Source organism: Pezoporus wallicus, unplaced genomic scaffold (assembly GCF_028554395.1).
Source record: "Pezoporus wallicus isolate ANWC-B61680 ecotype Strahan unplaced genomic scaffold, APGP_CSIRO_Pwel_v1 scaffold_2584, whole genome shotgun sequence".
In the NCBI taxonomy this organism is placed as follows: domain Eukaryota; kingdom Metazoa; phylum Chordata; class Aves; order Psittaciformes; family Psittacidae; genus Pezoporus; species Pezoporus wallicus.
This window is the reverse complement of record NW_026642851.1, coordinates 10,801,425-10,820,879: the sequence shown is the minus strand read 5'-3', so window position 1 is coordinate 10,820,879 and position 19,455 is coordinate 10,801,425. Positions and strand designations below refer to the sequence as shown.

The following is a 19,455-nucleotide window of genomic DNA, read 5'->3' as shown; positions in this document are numbered from 1 at the left end:
TACGCGGTAACGGCTGCCGCCTGGGCCCGTCCCCATAGCAACGCCTCCGGCCTCGGCCGCGGCCCCAGCGGCGATGGTGGGCTTCGGCGCGGCTCACCCGAGGCAAGGTATGGGGGATAGCGGTGAGGGGCGACCATCCGCGGGGCTCCTTGCGTCCCCGGGGCACCCGCACACGGCCGTCGGGCCCCAGGATCCCTCCCGCCTCCTCCTGAGGTCTGTAGTGGGTAGGCACCATGCCGGGTGCCTTGGACTCTCCTCGGGGTGAAGCTTCCCCATGCCCGTTGCACTTTGGTGGCTCTCGGCCTCTCCAGGCTTGGAGGGCAGGTCTGACATCCCCCGTTTTCCTGCGTTTAAAGAAAGTGTCTGGGGAGGGTCACTGTTGGGGTTGTATGTGTCTGTCCACCTGCACATTTTAACAGTGGTATCAACTTCACAAGGAGAGCCCAAATGCCTTTTGTTACAGCCACAACAGAGGCCTGCTGCTGTCAGCTCCCTGAGTTTCTAATAGCACCAGAAATTAATTAACATGGAAAACCCCCGTGTTTTCACCTGATTTCCCCATTTCTTTAAATTTTGTGAGTTGTCTTCTTCAGTTCTCCTTTCCCCATTTCAAGGATTTAAACGAGTTAAAAGAAACCGGCTGCCCAGTGAAGTGGTGGAGTAACCATCCCTGGAGGGAGTTAAAAGAAGTGTAGATGTGGTGCGTAGGGACGTGGTTTAGTTGTGAACTTGGCAGTGTTGGGTTAACAGTTGGACTCAATGATCTTACAAGGCTTTTCCAACTTCAGTAACTATGATTCTATGTTTATTTCAAATTATAACAGCCACAGCATATTGCATTTGTCATTTGAGAGCTCAGGTTGGTAATTTTCTGACTGTTTCTTTGCAAAGGTATTTGATACTTTGATACTAGTTGACTGACACCATGGGAGCGGCATTGGCCAGTGCAGCTCAGTGGACTGCTGCTGGTTCTGGAGCTGGCACACTCGAAATCACCCCTTTGAACGAATCTCTTTTAAATCAAATTATAAAGTTTGTGGAGGACTTCAGCACTAGATATCCTCAGGAAGCAGCATTTGTCTTCAAAGAGCCCCTTGAGTGGAAAACACAATTGCATTGTTCAGCATTTGTAAACGGTTATGAGATCAGGTGAGTCTGAATTGCAGTGTATTTTGAAATTGTGAAGGTGAGTTACCAAGCCAGCTGTGCTTTAGTGTATTTGGGAGGCTAAAATGGGTGGGGATTTAATGATATGTATTAAAAATTTGAGTTAAAATTTGCTGCTTCCCCCCCCCCCCCCCCCCAAGAGTTTAAGACTCTTCTATCTTGGATGTGATACAGACCCATTTAGTTAGTGATGTTTACAGCTTACACTCTCTATTCCTTTTATAAAAAGCATATAACAGTGACTAACCCTGAGATTTGTGTTAGTGTTAGGAGTGGCTCCTGTGTGGTGGGTTGACCCTGACTGTATGCCAAGTGCCCACCAAAGCCACTCTGTCGCTCCCCCTCCTCAACTGGATGGGGGAGAAAAATATGACAGATAGCCCATGACTGAGATAAGGACAGGGAGATCACTCACCTATTACTGTCATGGGCAAACTAGACTTGACTCACAGAAATTAATTTAATTTATTGTCAATCAAAAGTAGGATAATGAGAAATAAATGCAAATCTTAAAACACCTTCCCTGCAGCTCCTCCCTTTTTCCCAAGTACAACTTCACTCCTGATTTTCTCTGCCTCCTCACCCTTAAGCAGCACAGGGGGATGGGGAATGAGGATTGCTGTCTATTCATTGCACATTGTCTCTGATGTTCCTTCCTCCTCACCCTCTTCCTCTGCTCCAGCATGGAGTCTCGCCCACAGGAGACAGTGCTCCATGAACTTCTCCAACAGGTCCTTCCTATAGGCTGCAGGTCTTCATGAACTGCTCCATTGTGAGTCCCTTCCAAGTGTGCAGCCCTTCAGGAGCAGTCTGCTCCAGCATGGGTCCCCTGCAGGGTCAGAAGTCCTGCCAGGATGAGATCTTCTCTCCATCATGTCATTGGTCCTGCCACTGCTCCAGTACAGGCTCTCCATGGGGTCCCAGCCTCCCTCAGGGACATCCACCTGCAGATTTGCAGTGAAAAAATTGGTTTACCTTGGGAGTTTTCTGAAATACAGTTTAAAGAAATTGCATATGCTTTATCATGTGAAGCTTGTCCTCTAAAATTTGTGGTTAAAGGCCTTATTCTAAAAGGATATAATTCAATTTTTCTAGTGAAGCAACTGCTCAGTCTGAAGCCAAAGCTAAAGATGGCCAGTCATTGCTGCTTCTCACAAAATCAACTCTGAGAGTTCGTAGTTTCGACCAGCTGTCCTGTGTGCTACAAATTGCAATGGAAAAAAAGTTAAAGGAAGTACAGGCATGCCTTGAAGGTTTCCTTTCTTCTTTTGTTTTCTTAATATTTTCTTTCTTTTAAAAAGTATGTCTTCTTCAGTTCATGTTTATGTGCAGAAAGGCATACCTTCATTCTAAGTATATGGAAGGTGGCTAAAAGGGCTGATAAAGAACTTAATGCTTCTTTTATTTTCACATAAATCACTAACAGAAATCTGGAATAAAGCTAAAACTGTTGAATATCATCTACAAATTAAGACATACTGAGTAATACCCTAGCTATTGCAGCAGGCAGTAGGTTTAAATTTCTGAAAAAGAATGTCTTATTGGAGGCTAATAGCAGTTTTTCAGATATTTGTAGTTTGATCTTCTTTCAAAATGTTACATCCTTAAAAAACAGGAAAAAAATATCTTACACAATTAAGATATTCTCACCTGCACAAGCTTCACAGTGAGCACTTCTAGGTCCTTCTTACAGTGGCTTTTAAAATAGAGGATCGAGTACTTCTCGAGTGTTATACTCAAGTCCAGGTATTCCAGTGTGTCAGATTTTCAAACTGACAAGAAGACCCTTGATATCCTAAACGGGATATCCTCCTCTTGTAGCTAGAAGAGATTAGTAATATTATTTAGGAATTGGAAAATTAGAAAAAAATTGAGAAATTCCAAAATTGGGAATTTGGTAATTGGAAATTATATCTGCAATGCTAAAATATAAATGCTCATACTGGATCAGACATCAGATCAATCTAATAATCTAGGGTCCTGTCACTGACAAGTGATCAAACATGAATAATAAGGAAGAATAATATGGACAGGGTATCATGCAGATGCATTCATAGATGCATGGGACTTCATTTGCTGAACACAGCAAAATGATTTTTTTAAACCCATTGATATGCAGTTATGTCACTGTTTCCCAAAAAGAACAGCTGACATAGCTGTGAGGAAGTAATGGGGCCATTAGGAATGCTCTTGGAAAACTTTGAAGATGTTCTTTAACACTAAATCATGTTTACAAAATTATCAGTTTTCAGTGACTTAAATCCATTGATTTCCTGTTTTTTTTGTGATCAGCCAGGCATATTTTTGGGTAAGGTGGCTTTTGATAAAGGAAAGTATGTAATATTCACCTCTTGGTTGCATGAGTCTTAATCTTGTGAGAAAGATAAAAAATACTTGTTTTGCCTAACAGTTTTAAACATAGTATCACATTATATGATTATGGTTCATGTTTTCAGCTAACAGAGATCCTATAGTGCAAATTCTTGGCCCTGAATATGGGACTGTTAAAGGAGAAGATAAGTCCATCTTGCATTTACTTGAGAAAGTGAAAAAAGGTGGTGACCCTGAAACAGAGGTGAAAATGAAAATCTTTCTTCTGCTTCATCAGTTGGATTTGCAACTGCTTAATAGTTCTTTGAAACAAATTTCACAGTAAGTGCATTTCAATTGGAAGCTAAGCATGTCAGCCAGTGCATTTTTTTGTTTTTATTGTTAAATTAGATTGGTTTCAACCCACAGTGTGTGCTTTTCGTGTGACATAAAGAAAGTGATTGAAATAACTTTCACTGTTCACTAAGTTATTGAAAAAATAGTCTTTTTTTTTTTCTCATGTTGATCTTGCTGTAGGTGTGGCTGTGCAAGTGTGTGCCTGTGAGTGTGGTTTGTTTGTTGCATGTGTTTTGAATTTTGGTAGCAAATTGAACTCATTTGTGCAAACAACAAAGTTAGTTAAATTAAATGTTTTCAAGGAAATATTTATTTCTTCATGGAAATATATTAAGTATTGCATTGAGCCTGTTTCAAAACTACAAGGACTTTATGTTAGCTATGGAACTAAAATTTTACTAAACTAACAGATAAAATTAAGAAAAACAATCGAAGATGACCCATTTCCAGCTTTTGTTGCTACTATTAAGACTTGGTGTAAAAGAAAAAAATCATGTGATATTCTCTTTTTATTTCTCTGAGTACATCCTTTTCATGAATACATTTTAACCCATTTTCTATTAATTGCAGAGACGTAAGACTAAATCCAGCTGCTGTAAATAATGAAGTGAGTCTTCTCAAGAATTTCTCTGGGGAAGGAGAAAATACAGTACTGGAATCACTGGAGTATACATCAGGTCCAGATCTGATCATATCTCATGCTTATATATAATCTCGTTAAAGTACTTATCGTATGATTCTGTGATAGTTGACTTCTATGTGAAATTTGCTAAATTAATTTCAGTAATAAATTTTAAGTGTTTAAAGTGTTTATTTCCATTTTAAAGTTATACGGTAAAATAGTATTTTCAGATATGGAATGCTGTTCTTCAGCCTTTAAGTACAGAAATAACCTCCATTTATGAATATCTTCTGTGGAAATAGAGGAAGTGAACTGAGTCTCTGATCCTGTGCTAAGCACAGTTGCAATTCTGAGTTGAATCAGGCCACGGGTCTAAGAGCTTTGCATGATTAATTCCTAACAGTATGAATTCTTGAGAGTAATGTATTGTTTGGGTATATATGTTATATTAGTCATCAAGAATAACTATAAAAAATACTTTAAATAAAACTGGATAAAAACACTAATGCTAATTGGTTACAGATTACGTGTTCTCTAATGGATGCCGAGCTCCTCCCTGGAGACAAGTGCATGGAGAAATTTGTTACTTAGTCATCAACCCACATGACACTGATCCTTTGTGTATCACTTGCAGCACAGCAGGAGTGTTTTTAAATGGAGTAAGTAATAATAAATGATACCATGGAGTAATGAATGTTTTTATGTGCTAAAATCAAGAATCAGTCAGTTTAGGGTAGTAGTATTGAGATTGTAGTATTGAGACCTGCAGAGCTAGTTTATTGGTACAGAAGAAGACACAGTAACAAATGTATGCTTGTTTTCCCACATATTTGGAGGGCTTTTTATGGTAAATATATATAGGATGGTATTCTGAACTCTTTGCTAGCACTGTTTGCTTAGTCTTTAAACATGTCCTTCACACTACTGTTATTTAAAGGTACTGTGTGACTAGATGCCTCTCTAATGCCTCATTGCTCTTGATCTGAGGTGTAATACGATTGTGTGTGGCTAACATAACTTGCTTTTCTCTTTCTATGAATGTTAAGCTGTTCTTTCAGTGGAAGCTTTCTGGAAATTATTTAACTCTTCTACTTTTAATTGCGGTTATCTCTTTCATTACAGATTGGTTTTATTTAGACATGACAGTCCCCTATGTGTGTTAAGTGGTGAACAAAACTTTTATATACATTGTGAAGAGGTACTGATGTCCTTCAGTCATTTCCTAAGAGTTAAAAATCCAGGGAAATTTTGATTTAGCATGTTTTTAATGGATTATGCTCATAAAGCTTAGGCTAGTCAGGTTACATTATCTCCTGATCCTTTTAGACATCTGCTGTATTGCACTAGAAGCTCGTATTTACTTGGTTATTTACCATAAGCCATAAATTCTTTCCAGTGAAACTACATGCAGCACAATTAACTGATTGTAATTACTTGCAGAATTCTATGTAAGATCTTGATTATTTGTTGGGATCCATGGAGATGGTCCATGTATTTTTACAAAGCATTACTGAAGTTGAATAGACTCTGAGCATGAGAGTTCTATACCTAATGCATTGCAGTATGACCTCTGTGCTCTTTTAACGCTATTTTATGATGCGGATTAAATTACCTGGATAAGGCAATGCTATTAATAATTTCAAATTTATTCGTTTTTTTTTTCAAGGGTCAGATAGGTGGTGAAGATCGCATTGACTATGAAAGAAAAAGTGATATATATAAAGATATTGTCACATTTTTAAGGGAGAGATCACCTAAATTTGTAGAAAATATGGCTAAACAGGTATGTGCTTACTGATACTGTGAGTATATTCTACATACATTGTATAATGGTAAGAATTACATTAAAAACCTTGCTGAACCTTTCTTTACCAAAGACAAGTCTCTGATTAAATGAAGAATTCTAAAAACTGCATTTGCTACTTTTCTTTGGGTATGTTTCAGTTTCTACTAAATATGTTCCTTTCGTAAATAGCAAATAATATACTATTGCACATATTGTTCTATCATATCTTATTATGAGTTTTGATCCAACATGTGAGGTCAGCTTCTAATTCTGCCTAAAAAGTACTACTTGTCTTCTAGTGTTACTCTTCATGAGGCACTGGAAATGTTAAAGCAGGAAAATATGATATCCTTTCAGAAAAGGTCAACTTCTTATGACAGTATTTTTCCATGATCAAAACCACTTACATTTTTATCTTCATTCTTTGTAACCCAAATATAAATAATAGCCCAACATTTTTACGAGAACTGCCTGATTTAAATATCAGAGCTGAGAGTTAAGCTTGTAGCTTATGCTCTGTGTTGCTTCATCCAATGTAAGATGCAAGTATTTTAGTTTTATTTAGAGCTCTATATTAACTACAATCACACAGTGCCACTTCAGTTTTACACGTTTGATCATTCCTGATAAAATTTTTTTCAGATTTCTAGTGTGGTTATAAGGTTAATAACATGGTGGCAAAATTCATTACAGGCTAAAATCGGTAAAATGTTTTGTTGTGGTTATTTATATGCAATTTTAATTATTGCAAAAAGGAGGTAATTAACATGGGAATTTTCTTATCCTGTACTTTTAGTTTTCTGGGATGTAGGGCTGATATTTATATTTTTTGAGAAATAGATACTTGACCAAAGAGAGCATTTCAACTTGTACATATAAATATGGTAGCTTATATTAACAGTAATGGAACTAACTTTGTAAATTGTTCTGTCTGCAATAAATGCCAAAATATGTTTTATTTATCCCATAGGCAAATATTTTTTTTTAATGTTGTATATACACATTGGTTTATGTTTCATAAATGTGACAATATATGAATGGTTTTAGATATAATGATTTGTTTAATGTATTTTTGATGTGATTTGACTTCATTTGATGGTCTTCAAAGGTAAAATACAGTAATATTTTAATAATGTTTAAATTAATGTTAATATCAATGATAGAGATAATATACCATTCTTTACTGTTTTTTTGCTCTTATAAGGTTATTGTAGATATTCAGGAAATAACTCTTATTCTATTTAATAAGAGTAGAATTTATTCTATTTTCCTTCAGTTGTCATATAAATCACTTAGTGCTCTCTGACTGTGTAAATAAGTTTATGCTGAAGAGTACAAATTATACTATTTTAATGATCTAGGAATATCATATCATACTATTTTGCTGAAGAGCTGGTTTAGTATATTCTGCATGCTAAAACTAGAATTTAAACAAGTTAATACTACAGAGATCCAGAACATTTGTATTTGAGGGAAAATTTCTACTCTAGAACTCTGAAAAGCAGAGAAAAGCTGTATTTCCAAGGTTGCCTGCCTGAAATAAATTATAGCTGGAAATAGTTTTGATTTATTTTCTGATAAAAAGCTCATTGCATACAAATATGTTGCAAAACAAATTAACTTTTATAGTATCTTCTTTGCCTTGTTTAAGATAACATTTGGAATTGATGTGTTGGCATATACTGCTGTAGGAAACATACTGTCTAGCATGTGCTTAGCTGGTCAAGCTACAGCATCAATTCCCCTTTGATTTGTCTTATTTATTGTATGTTAAATTGTCCTGTCTAGTGTACGCTTTCTGAATGAGAGAATTAGCATGAATTGTTTTATGATGAGACAGTTGAGTCAGCAAGTGTTGAACAGCCAGTTCATGTCAGGGGCTAGTTGAAAACTGACTATACTGTGACGGTCTCCTTAAAACTGACTTGATTCAGATGGAGAAAGGAATGTCTTCACCTATCTGGTAGTGACAGCTGCAATAATAATAATAATAATAATAATAAGTAATGGTTGTATGCTGTCTTTCCTGTAAAAATTGAATATGTTCCAGTAGAGAATAAGAGTTCACAAGAGTCCTCTCTGTTCTGGATACTTTTGATCAGCCATGGTACTCAACACAGACAGTTGAAGCACTGGTAGGTGCCACTCAGCTCCATTCTTGTACTTGATTTGTTCATCAATGTTTTGTCCTAAGAGACGGAAGATGTAAAAAACTGAAACGGAATGTGTTTACATAAATTCTAAGCTATATCAAATTAAGTTACTTGGATCTGAAGTCTAGCAAAGTTTATCATAGCCTATTTTCACATTTTTGTTATTTTTTCTTTTTTATGTGGGAATTTTTTGTAAATCCTTCATGCAGGGAAATAGTTTTAATATGAGTGATCCATTGAAAGCAGAATGACTGACTTTTCAGTTCTAGATCTTAAAACCAATTTGGAATTAGTTTCTATAGAAGTGCTTGTGTCACCAAATATTTAATGTATCAGAATTTAAACAACACCTGTCGTGGTTTAAACCCAGTCAGGTAACTTGTTCACTCACTCCCAGTGAGTGGTGCCGAGCTGACAACAATCGAGGTCCGTGTCCTCCCCCCCCCCCCGGGGTTCTCCCCCACTCCTGGAGGAACGGGGAGGAAGATCGAAAGAGTGCAACTCCCACGGGTTGAGACAAGAACAGTCCAGCAACCAATGTACACAAATCACCACCGCTACTATCAACTACAACAATGATAAGGGAAAATAACAAGGGAAGAGAATACGATACCACCGGCAGGGAAGACGAGTTCCACCCGGAAGCCCGTGTCCTTCCGGGTAACTCCCAGTCACCCCCCACCCCGGCCATGACGTGCTGTGGTATGGAATACCTCCCTGGCTAGCCCGAGTCAGGCGCCCCATCTCTGCTTCCTCCCGGCTTCCCCTCCTCCCTGGCAGAGCATGAGCCTCACAAAGTCCTTGGTCAGGGTAAACATCACTTAGCAACAACTGAAAACATCGACTTCACCAACACTATTCTCAGGCTGGAAGTCAAAACACAGCACTGCACCAGCTAGCACAAAGGAGAAAAAAAAAAACAAACAAAAACATGACTGCTACTGCTGAACCCAGGACAACACCCAATACTCAAGTATGTTCAGGAAGTTCTGAATTTCTTGAGCTCATTTATTTCGAAAGCTTTATTTTGCACATAGCAACAGCTACTTTTCAGATTAATGTTTCATTGTTTTAAAGGCAATCTGATTTTATGCTTGTAGTCTAATTCCACATTTAATGCATAAAAATTTTTAAGCACAGCATCCTGGAATTGTGCTTAGAACTTATTGTTTTAATATGCATTATTCACATAGCAATATGACTGACAAACCTTGTCTCCTTTTGTTAGGAATACAGGTTTTTTAAGGAACCAACATATAAGAAGAATTTCCAGCGTATGGGAGTAGTTGAGGCTAAGGTCTCTGGCCAGTCCCAGAGCCTTCATGATACTACAGAAAATAAAGTAGGTGAGAAAGTAAAAAGTTCTGCGTCAAGGAGATCCATTGAAAAGAAGAAATTAGAACCATCTATGAACTGGAAGAATGCTGGGCTTTCTGTTCTCAGCAGATAAGTAGTTATCTTTATGTATAAATTTTCCTATAGTTCTCTCTAAACTGCTAATGATTGGACTGCATGGTATAGGTTTGCATTTTTATGTTAAGAGTAATAAAACAAAACTTACTACATGTTAATTTCTAAGAAGAAAGTACAGACTACTAAAGAGATTTCACAGTTTTCTTCTGTTATGCAACAACTTTGATGTTATGTCATTTCCACAGCAAAGTAGGGAAATATCTTGCAGCCATCTGCCGTACTGATCCTCCAGGACTCTGATACTATTACATTTTTGGTGTAAAATGCCCTTTAAAATGAGACAGAGTAGACAGTCTAATCTAAACCACACTTTCTGAGAGAAGCAACAGAGATCCAGGATGGAAAATCACGATGACTCTTACTTACGCTACAATTTTTAATGATTTAATATTGTATGAGCCAGTTTTCTAGCTCTGCTTAGCAGCAATCTTTACTAATGAGATTACCTCAAAGTTTGGACACACAGAAGTAGAGCATACTTATATTGGATATTGTTGGATTTGTCTTCTGAAATCAGAACTCTGTTCTGATGTCATGTTTCCTGATAATGTGTTAATTGAGGAAGAAGAATACCCGAAGAAAGTCTACATCCTAAAAAAAAAAAAAAGTATCTTCTCAAGTCTGCCAATTTGACATGTTGCAAGAAATATTTTAAGAGATATTGTATGTGACTTACAGTCATCAGTTAAAAAATGTGGTTTTCCTGGGCAAGGGCTTATCTTTTTCCACAGCCATTGTTATAGTCTAGATGTAGTAAAATTAGCTGTAATCATGAGTAGTATTCTGTTTTATTGTTGTGACTGTGATAGTATGACCAGCCCAGGCTTGAAAGGACATTCTGTTTTCACAACGCTGGAAATCAGAGACAAAAAAGCACGGGCGATTGTGTCCAGCTAGGTCTAGGAGTCTATGTGAGGAGAGCAAGATATATTGTATTCCACATTATAAAAGGCATGGAACAGCTGAGCATGTGGAAGAACTAGGCAAACTAGAATTCTTCTGCCTGGAAACAAGATGACTGGGTGGACAATAAGACAGATACAGAAAATCATGACTGGAGACAGTGAATAGGGAGCAGGTAGTCACTGTCCGTTACACGGGTAAGGGACATCAAATGAAAAGAGCCAGTGAGACCAGTTCCAAATGAAGGGAAAGAGTTCTTCATATGACACATGGCTAAGCTGTCACATTCTTTGCTATGGGATGGTAGAAGCCGTTTGTTTATGTGAGTTCAAAAAGCAGTCAGCCACGTTCATGGAAGACAAATTCATCCAAAACTGATACACAATCAGGAGTGCCCTGAATCACAAGTTTCTGAAGAATATGCTGAAAAAAAGAATTTCCATGTGCCTCCATTGTTCACCTGCTCTTACCTAGATAGCTTTTACTGGTCATGGTTGGAGGTGATATCCTAGGATAAATGGACCTGTGGTCTGTACGAATATATTTATTCTTTGTTCTTGTATCACATGCAGGTCAGCATAATATGTTTTTTCTAATATTCCACTATTAAATTATTTAGTTAAGACACAGCACTCTTTATTTTTAATGGACTTTATTGTGTAGGTTCATAAGCTCATACGTACTGACCTGTGTCCCACTACAGCTTTTTAGTTCTATGTATATATATAAATTATTTTTTTTTTATAAAAAGAAACGTATTACTGACAAAGCTGAAAGAAAAGATGCTGAAGAAGCAAGAAGGAGGAGTAGAACTGTGTATGCGAAAATCAAAAAGAAAGGCGATGACAGTTCTTCTAAATCTGCTAAAATACAACCAGCTTCAAAACGGTATCAGTTACTTATTCTTCTTTCTTCAATTTTTTAATTTATTTTCAGTATTTACAGTAATTATCACCATACTTAATATTTGGTAATGTCAGTTATATTTTTCTAGTTCTTTTACTAGGCAGTGCTGTCATACCTGTTTAAAATGGGCTTGTTCATGTTGCTTTATAGCTATTTAAAATGGGTAATGCTGTTTTTTATTTTTAGTAAAACATCAGCCAAGCTTGATGATGTTAGTGAAAGTTCCTCAGAGACTGAGGAAGATGAGGAACAGCCTGTACGTCATCATGAAGGAGGCACAGATTTGCCATCAGAATACTGGGGAATTCAGAAACTTGCAAAATATTTAAAGGTAAGCAAGAAGCATTGATAAATTTTATAAACAGCTACTCTTTACCTACTACATCTGAGGCCACCAGACCAGCTCCTCATCATTTTCACCTTCCATATATATTAGAACAGCCCTGCTACATAGTATGTTCAAACCCTGGAACTGTGGACTTTCCTGTCATGCACCCATTTCTCCTGCATATTTTTTAATCTGCTGGTTTTGGCTTACATAGACCCTTAGATTAAACCATCTGTTCAGTGTACAATATAAAACTTAAGATGGTATAATCTCTTTATTAATTATTGGGTTTCTGTTTTGCTTTTTGTGTTGAAACTTTCCAAGGTATTTCTTTATGTGGATAATAACTTTCAAGAGTTTTTATTAAAACTGAGTATGTGCCTAAAGTCTTTCATCAGCTATGATTAATGCATGACTGAAGTAATTCTAACGTGGTCTTATGTCTGGATAGATGCTGTTAGTGGACAAGAAAATGTATGATAAACAGGCATACTCTAAAGAAAAAAAGAAGGTTTTTTTACACAGATGTTGAAAATCTTTTGGAACCTATAAATATAGATGTTTGGAATTCTGTGTATGTCTGAAACACTTTAAAAAAACCCCAACAATCCTCTACTATTCTGGAAAAGTCTAAAACTAATTATATTTTTCCCTCAGGAGAAATTCCTTCTCAAGTTTGTACTGGAATTTATGTGCTGTAAGTTACTAATAAAAGCACTGGTTTATTTGTTTTTTTGAGTAAACCTATAGAGTACACACATCCGACTGATAAAATGATGATGCTGGCATTTGGTACAGCAGAAATACTTATGAGGAATAAGCGAAGTCTTTGGCTCCTTGTAGAAGAGTAACAGTCTTTTAACAGTTTTCAGTGCATTTGCACCACTTGTTCTCAGTTCATGTTTGTGGAACCTATGCTACTGGTTGTAGCCAAAGAGATACAGAAATACTAGGGTAATACAAGTCTCTACAATTCTTTATGCTTTATCTTTTCTAGATTGGACCTCTATATTCTTGTCATTTTGTCTATGCTAAAATAGCCCTTTGCAAGTGTAATCTTGTGCAGCATTCAGAATGTAACTTGGTCAGCTACCCCCTAATGAGCACTCAATATATACATTTTGCATGATACAGTAGTTACGTATGTAACTCTATAGTTGCATGTAGTTACAGTTCAAGGTGTTTTCAAATCTGTAAGTCTACTAATAGCTTGTTCTGTCTGTCTTATGGACCACCTCTTTCTGGGAGCTCAGGGAAATAACCATGATACTTTTTAGTAAACACTCAAGGTCTTCCTGGAGAGGATACTTCAAACCCATTACTGTTGGTGAACTCCCAGAAATCTCTTCATTAGGCCATTTCTGCACCACCTTCTTTACCAACAAGAGTCATCTCTCCTGGTTACATATTTCTCAAATTCCATTTCCTCTCTAGATTCTTCGTATAATCATGTTTGGATTTTAATATGGGATGTGATTCAGTACTGAAACATATCTAGACTTGCATGAAACTATTCTGAATGAGGGGTGAGAATGGCAAATAGGAAAAAGTATTTTTCACGCTCCTCTGCTTTAGAAATTAGTGTATTTTATTACAGCTGTCAACAAGCAAAATTACTTAATGGCTTAGAACTAGAAAAAGAAAGGGGAGCATTTTTATCAAATTGTGAGTACCTACTAAGAAGTGTCTATAATACAAAATTTCCATAGTATGAAAAAGTTTTGTTATGAAAATTCAAATGTATACTTGTTTATGTATTTATGCACACCTGAGTCTTCCAATAGTTCTTTAAATTAGAAATAAATTAAATGAAATACTTGAAGTTATACTTAAAATAGTTCTCTGTTGATTCTTAGCTACGTAAAGCAAGAAATCCCTAGTGTCAGATAAAGCTGAAAAGAGATGCCTCAGTGCCATACCACAGACAGTGGTTGAAATGTTTTATTGATGGAGTGCTACTTTAACTTGCACATGGAATTCATTTTAATTCGAGTATAAATACTGCACTTCTGGCCAGACTTAGGGGATTTTTTGGCATTCTTGTTGTTCATATGGGCAATTGTTCATGACACATGCAATATAAGAGAAAATACATTTATGACTGCGATATTTAATTTATCTACAAGTGTATTTATATAGAAGCACAAATTTCAAGGGGTTTTGTCTCTTCAATGGTTGTACACATTGTTCACACATCTTAAAAAATTAATAAAATGCATTAAATAATAGATGCTTGAAATACAGAAAATCTAATAATTTGTAGATGCAACCATTTTTTGAATGTCTGCTAAGGTAAATGCGCATTACAGTTCAGCTATAAAAGACCGATTTGCAAACATAAAACTTCCATAAATGCTGAAAGATACCTAGTTTTTATACCAGTGTTTGATTGTCTCTCAAACTTAAAGAGACGGTTTCTTCCTGTATAAAGCAAACTTGCTAGATCCTGTGAATTGTGACTGTAGGCTATGTATTTGTATAACTCTTCATGGAGAGAAAATTCCAGTGCAGAGGAAATTCCCTTCTGACTTTTTGCCCTTCTACATTCCCTCTCCTTTCCGGGAAAGATCAGCCATGTTGGAATTGCTCCACTGGGAAACAGCTGCTTTTGTGGTCTGGCTCTTTCTCCTACTTTCAAACTTCCCAGGGCTCAGAAACAGAAGACAAGAGCATGTGTGCTCTTGCCATGTCTCCCCGTTAACTTAAGAATGGGCAGTGAAGACTGATCAGTGGGGTTGGTGATGGTGTTGTGTTAAGCATCTTTCGGGCCTAGAGTAGACAAAACTGGAACGAAGTGTTCGCTTGATGTTTGTAACAGTGAGATTTACTCAGGAAAGCCTGCTTCAGATTTCTAATTTATTAAAGTAGTGCTTCTGAAGTATTAGGTTTTTAGAGGGAGGACTACGTTTTACATGGGCATAGGGTGAAGAGGCCACATTTTACAATGATCTGTTTTACAAGAAATGGGGAACATCACATAGAATGCTGGATCTTCTTTGTGGCAGAGCTGAGGCTGTGTGCTGAAAAAAAAAAAAGAAAAGATTTCCTGCCCAGAGGTGGGCACAATGATTTGTGCTGCTGCTGTTGAGCTCTGATTGTTGCCAGTTTTAAGATAAAGTTGAGACATTGAAAGGTGAATTGGGGCTGGTGACTGCTCCAGGAATAACTCCAATCTCCAGAATAAATCTTTAATCCCTTAAACCCTTGTGCTGCTTGGTTTTGGTTCCCTGTAAGGGGATGATTTATGTGTACACGTATGCAGGGGTGAGGTCTGGATAGAGTTCTGCAGGACTATGTTAGTTACAAAATTCTTCTTTCAGTTTCTTACTTGGAAAGTCATTCTACTTTTGGCTGTATTTTAGGGGTACAGTAGAGTAGTGAAACCTCACACATCAAGTAAAGTATCCACTCATTTCCTATCTGTTTTGAATTACTCCGGTTCAACCAACCTCATTCCCAGAACAGCATTGTGTTCCTTTTCTACTTTGGAATCAGAGGTGGACAAATGTTCTGTCTCTCCCCAGCTGTTTGCATCTTGTGCTAGCTCCAGGAGGTGGGGAAAGGCTATGTACTGAACAGGAGTTAGGGAGAATGTGCCCTGAATACCAGCTCCTAGGTGCCTATGTGCCCTGGCAGTGCATAGCAGGGGATTACTGGGTGTTTGTCACATGTCTCAGTGAAATCTCATTCACTGGACAAGGAAAAGGTTGCGAGAACTGCAGGATACACTGGGTGTATTCAGGTCAGCTCCACAGCTGCATTTTGGCAGGATCTTTGGAAGGCTCATGCATTCAACTAACATTTCTGTAGCTGGCAGGAGGCCCTTCTGTATTGGGCTTACATTACATAAAGATGGCAAACAGACCACTGAGGCAGAAATGTACAGAATTTTCTGTACAAAGATCCTTCCAGTCTTTGCCTCTTCCCTTTCCTTTCTCTCCACCTTCCTCTAAAAGTCCTCACTTATTTCTAGGCAACTGGGTCAAGGAAATGGAAGTTTTATGAGATCAAAGCTATGGGTCTAGTTCTTACAGTGCATGTGCCTCATTGAGTATTGGCTGTGCGAGAACTACTGCCATCGCTTCTGCTTCCCCTTCACACTGTTCAGTGTGAACAGAGCTAAGCCAGGAGGACATAGTGTAGCTGTTGCACTACAGACAGAATTTATTTCCTCTTCTCAGGAAGCTCAAATTTTTCAGTTAGGGAAATGCAGCTTTATACTGGCTTGCCGGAAGGAACAGTGAATCCTCAGCTGAGCTCTTTGTACATAGAGGGCGCTAGCATTCTTGGAACAGGCTAGAAATGCAGAAAATCAAGTAGACAGTGAAATGATTCAGGGACTCTCTGCCAGGTGCTAAGATGCAGAATCTCAAATGTATTTCATGTATTGTTGATAAACAGTGTAAGATAGTTTTATTCTCCAGGAAAAGATGGGGAGACACCTGGGAATTGGAATTGAAGAGCTAGGGGTAAACCAGGGTGCAGGGAATCCATGTATGTGTGAAGGTTAGAAATATGGACAAGGAAGGTCCAAACTATTGCAGAAACAGGGAGCCTATTTCAGAACATTTGAGGACCAAATCTTAAATGGCAGTTGCTTGTGTGTGGAGTTCTTTTGCATTCTATGTGGAAGGTTTACGATACGACATTTTCTACTTGGAGGGTAGGTCAGTCAACAACTGCTTGCATGTTTCCCTACTATGCATTAATATAAAGTCAGTCAGAGTTTATCTCCAAGATGAGACTTGTCATATCTGAGGTCTAAGGATTTAGTTATCTGAAAAACGTATCTTCCTCATAAAATTTTGTGATAGAAAATGTCCAGGCTTTCAAAATAAATATTGTTTTTGTGCAAAATAAAATTGTTTAGCACTCTCAGCCCTCCTGTGGTTTAACATGTGGTGTATACAGCAATTCTTTTATAGCAAACAATTATAAGTTTATGGCACTTGCAAAAGCATTGATGTGGTTTGTAGATTTTTCTCAATTTTTGTATGAATTTTTGTATTTTTTAACTGCATAACGGAAAAGTATAGCTTTATTAAGTTATAACGGTAATGGAAATGTTCCACATTATTAAGATTACACTAGTACTCAGAAAAATTTAAATCATCTTCATAAAGTATGCATGCATTAAGAAATTGATTGTATTTTGGGATTAGCAGAAAAGTAATTCAGTTTTATTCTGAAAGAACCTCAAAAGAGACATTAACATATTAGCCTAAGGAATAAAATGAGTCTTCAAGTACTAATTAAAGTGAAACTACACAAGAAGTAATTTTAAATTTAGTAAGACAAGAAAAAATAGTATTAATGTTACAGTGTACCCACTAAAGTACCAATTATTTGTTTTACACATTGTAATACTGCTCAAAAGTTTTATGGTAGTCACAGAAAAAGCCTAAAATCTCTGATGTTTATGGATATGTCTGAAGAACAAAATGCAAAGACAACTGCAAATACAAATCGTGAGGAACTAACTCTCTATTTCTCGGCTGTGCTTCTATTTCCCCAGAAATTTACTGGTGGGTAGATCTTCACAATTATAATTGGATACATAGATGATTAAAATACAAGTTATGAATTTGGTCTGATAGGAATTTAGGAGTTATTTTGTGTACAGAATTATAAAAAAAACCCTATATGTAATCTTAAAATCTGGCTCTAGATACGGAATAGATGGAAATATTAGAATCTAATAGCAGAAGTAAAAGTGTCTAATCTGTGTAGAAAATATATTGTACATTATATTTTTTTTCCACAATCTAGATAATAAGAGTTAACTCTTTTTCCTTTATGATATCACATTAGTAAGACGTGCATGACATATTATATTAGCCATCAAATACAAAACAAACATACATAAATGTGTATAAAATAAATCATAGAATCATAGAATAGTTAGGGTTGGAAAGGACCTTAAGATCATCCAGTTCCAACCACTCTGCCATGGGCAGGGACACCTCCCACTAAACCATGCCACCCAAGGCTCTGTCCAACCTGGCCTTGAACATCACTGGAGATGGAGCATTCACAACTTCCCTGGGCAACCCATGCCAGTGTCTCACCACCCTTACAGTAAGATGCTGGTAAGATGCTGTTTTTTAAGTAATGAGATGAGCTTCACATTGGATATCAGACTGCACAAATCACTCAAAACTAACATTCTCTGCCATTGGCAGGTGGACCTGAGTTGATCTGTTGTACAGTGGCAGAGGCTGCCCTTGCTTGCTCTTGATACATAGAGCAAACCTGTTCCTAGGGCTGAAAATTCCAAACTCTTAAATACACTCAATTTACCTATGGGTATATCTTTGTCTCTTTGTCTCTAAATTGGAGAGACATCAATTTCATGGATGGATCACTTGTTCAATAAAGAACTGGCTGGCTGGACGCATGCAAAGAGTTGTGGTCAGTGGCTCAATGTCCAGCTGGAGACCAGTAACAAGTGGTGTCCTCAGGGATTGGTGTTGGAACCGGTCTTGTTCAGCATCTTTCTTGCTGACATGGACAGTGGGATTGCGTGCACCCTCAGCAAGTCTGCTAATGACACTAAGCTGTGTGGTTTGGTTGGTACGCTGGAGGGAAGGAATGCCATCCAGAGGGACCTTGACACACTTGTGAGGTGGGCTGATGCCAACCTCATGAAGTTTAACCATGCCAAGTGCGAGGTCCTACACCTGGGTCGGAGAAATCCCAGGCACAGCTACAGGTTGGGCAGAGAAGAGATTCAGAGCAGCCCTGCAGAGAAGGACTTGGGGGTGTTGGTCGATGAGAAACTGAACATGAGCCGGCTTCAGTGTGTGCTCGCAGCCCAGAAAGGCAACCGTATCCTGGGCTGCATCAAGAGGAGCGTGACCAGCAGGTCAAAGGAAGTGATCCTGCCCCTCTACTCTGCCCTTGTGAGACCTCACTTGGAGTCTGTGTACAGTTCTGGCGTCCTCAACATAAGAAGGACATGGAACTGTTGGAACAAGTCCAGAGAAGGGCCATGAGGGTGATGAGGGGACTGGAGCACCTCCTGTATGAAATTAGGCTGAGAAAGTTGGGGCTGTTTAGCCTGGAGAAGAGAAGGCTGCGTGGATACCTCATAGCAGCCTTCCAGTATCTGAAGGATGCTGGGGAGGGACTCTACTTTAGGGAGTATAGTGATAGGACAAGGGGTAATGTGTTCAAACTTAAACAGGGGAAGTTTAGATTAGATATAAGGAAGAAGTTCTTTACTGTGAAGATGGTGAGGCACTGGGATGGGTTGCCCAGAGAAGTTGTGAATGCTCCATCCCTGTCAGTTTTCAAGGCCAGATTGGACAGAGCCTTGGGTGACATGGTTTAGTGCGAGGTGTGCCTGCCCATGCAGGGGCATTGGAACTGGATGATCTTAAGGTCCCTTTCAACCCTAACTACTGTATGATTCTATGATTTTCATATATAAAATAATTTTGACACTGTA

At 37.9% G+C, this 19,455-nt stretch overlaps 1 protein-coding gene across 1 annotated transcript in view; it reads left to right on the top strand.

Annotated features, from left to right (window-relative positions):
- The first annotated feature begins 53 nt into the window (after positions 1-53).
- Positions 54-19,455, top strand: part of ODAD2 (outer dynein arm docking complex subunit 2) — a 93,066-nt gene continuing 73,664 nt past the window's right edge. Inside the window, 10 exon segments of the mRNA XM_057432802.1 lie at positions 54-107; positions 892-1,149; positions 2,263-2,420; positions 3,624-3,819; positions 4,405-4,511; positions 4,979-5,115; positions 6,123-6,239; positions 9,624-9,845; positions 11,523-11,659; positions 11,864-12,008. Coding sequence (XP_057288785.1) covers positions 926-1,149; positions 2,263-2,420; positions 3,624-3,819; positions 4,405-4,511; positions 4,979-5,115; positions 6,123-6,239; positions 9,624-9,845; positions 11,523-11,659; positions 11,864-12,008 — 1,443 coding nt within the window. The 5' untranslated portion in view covers positions 54-107; positions 892-925.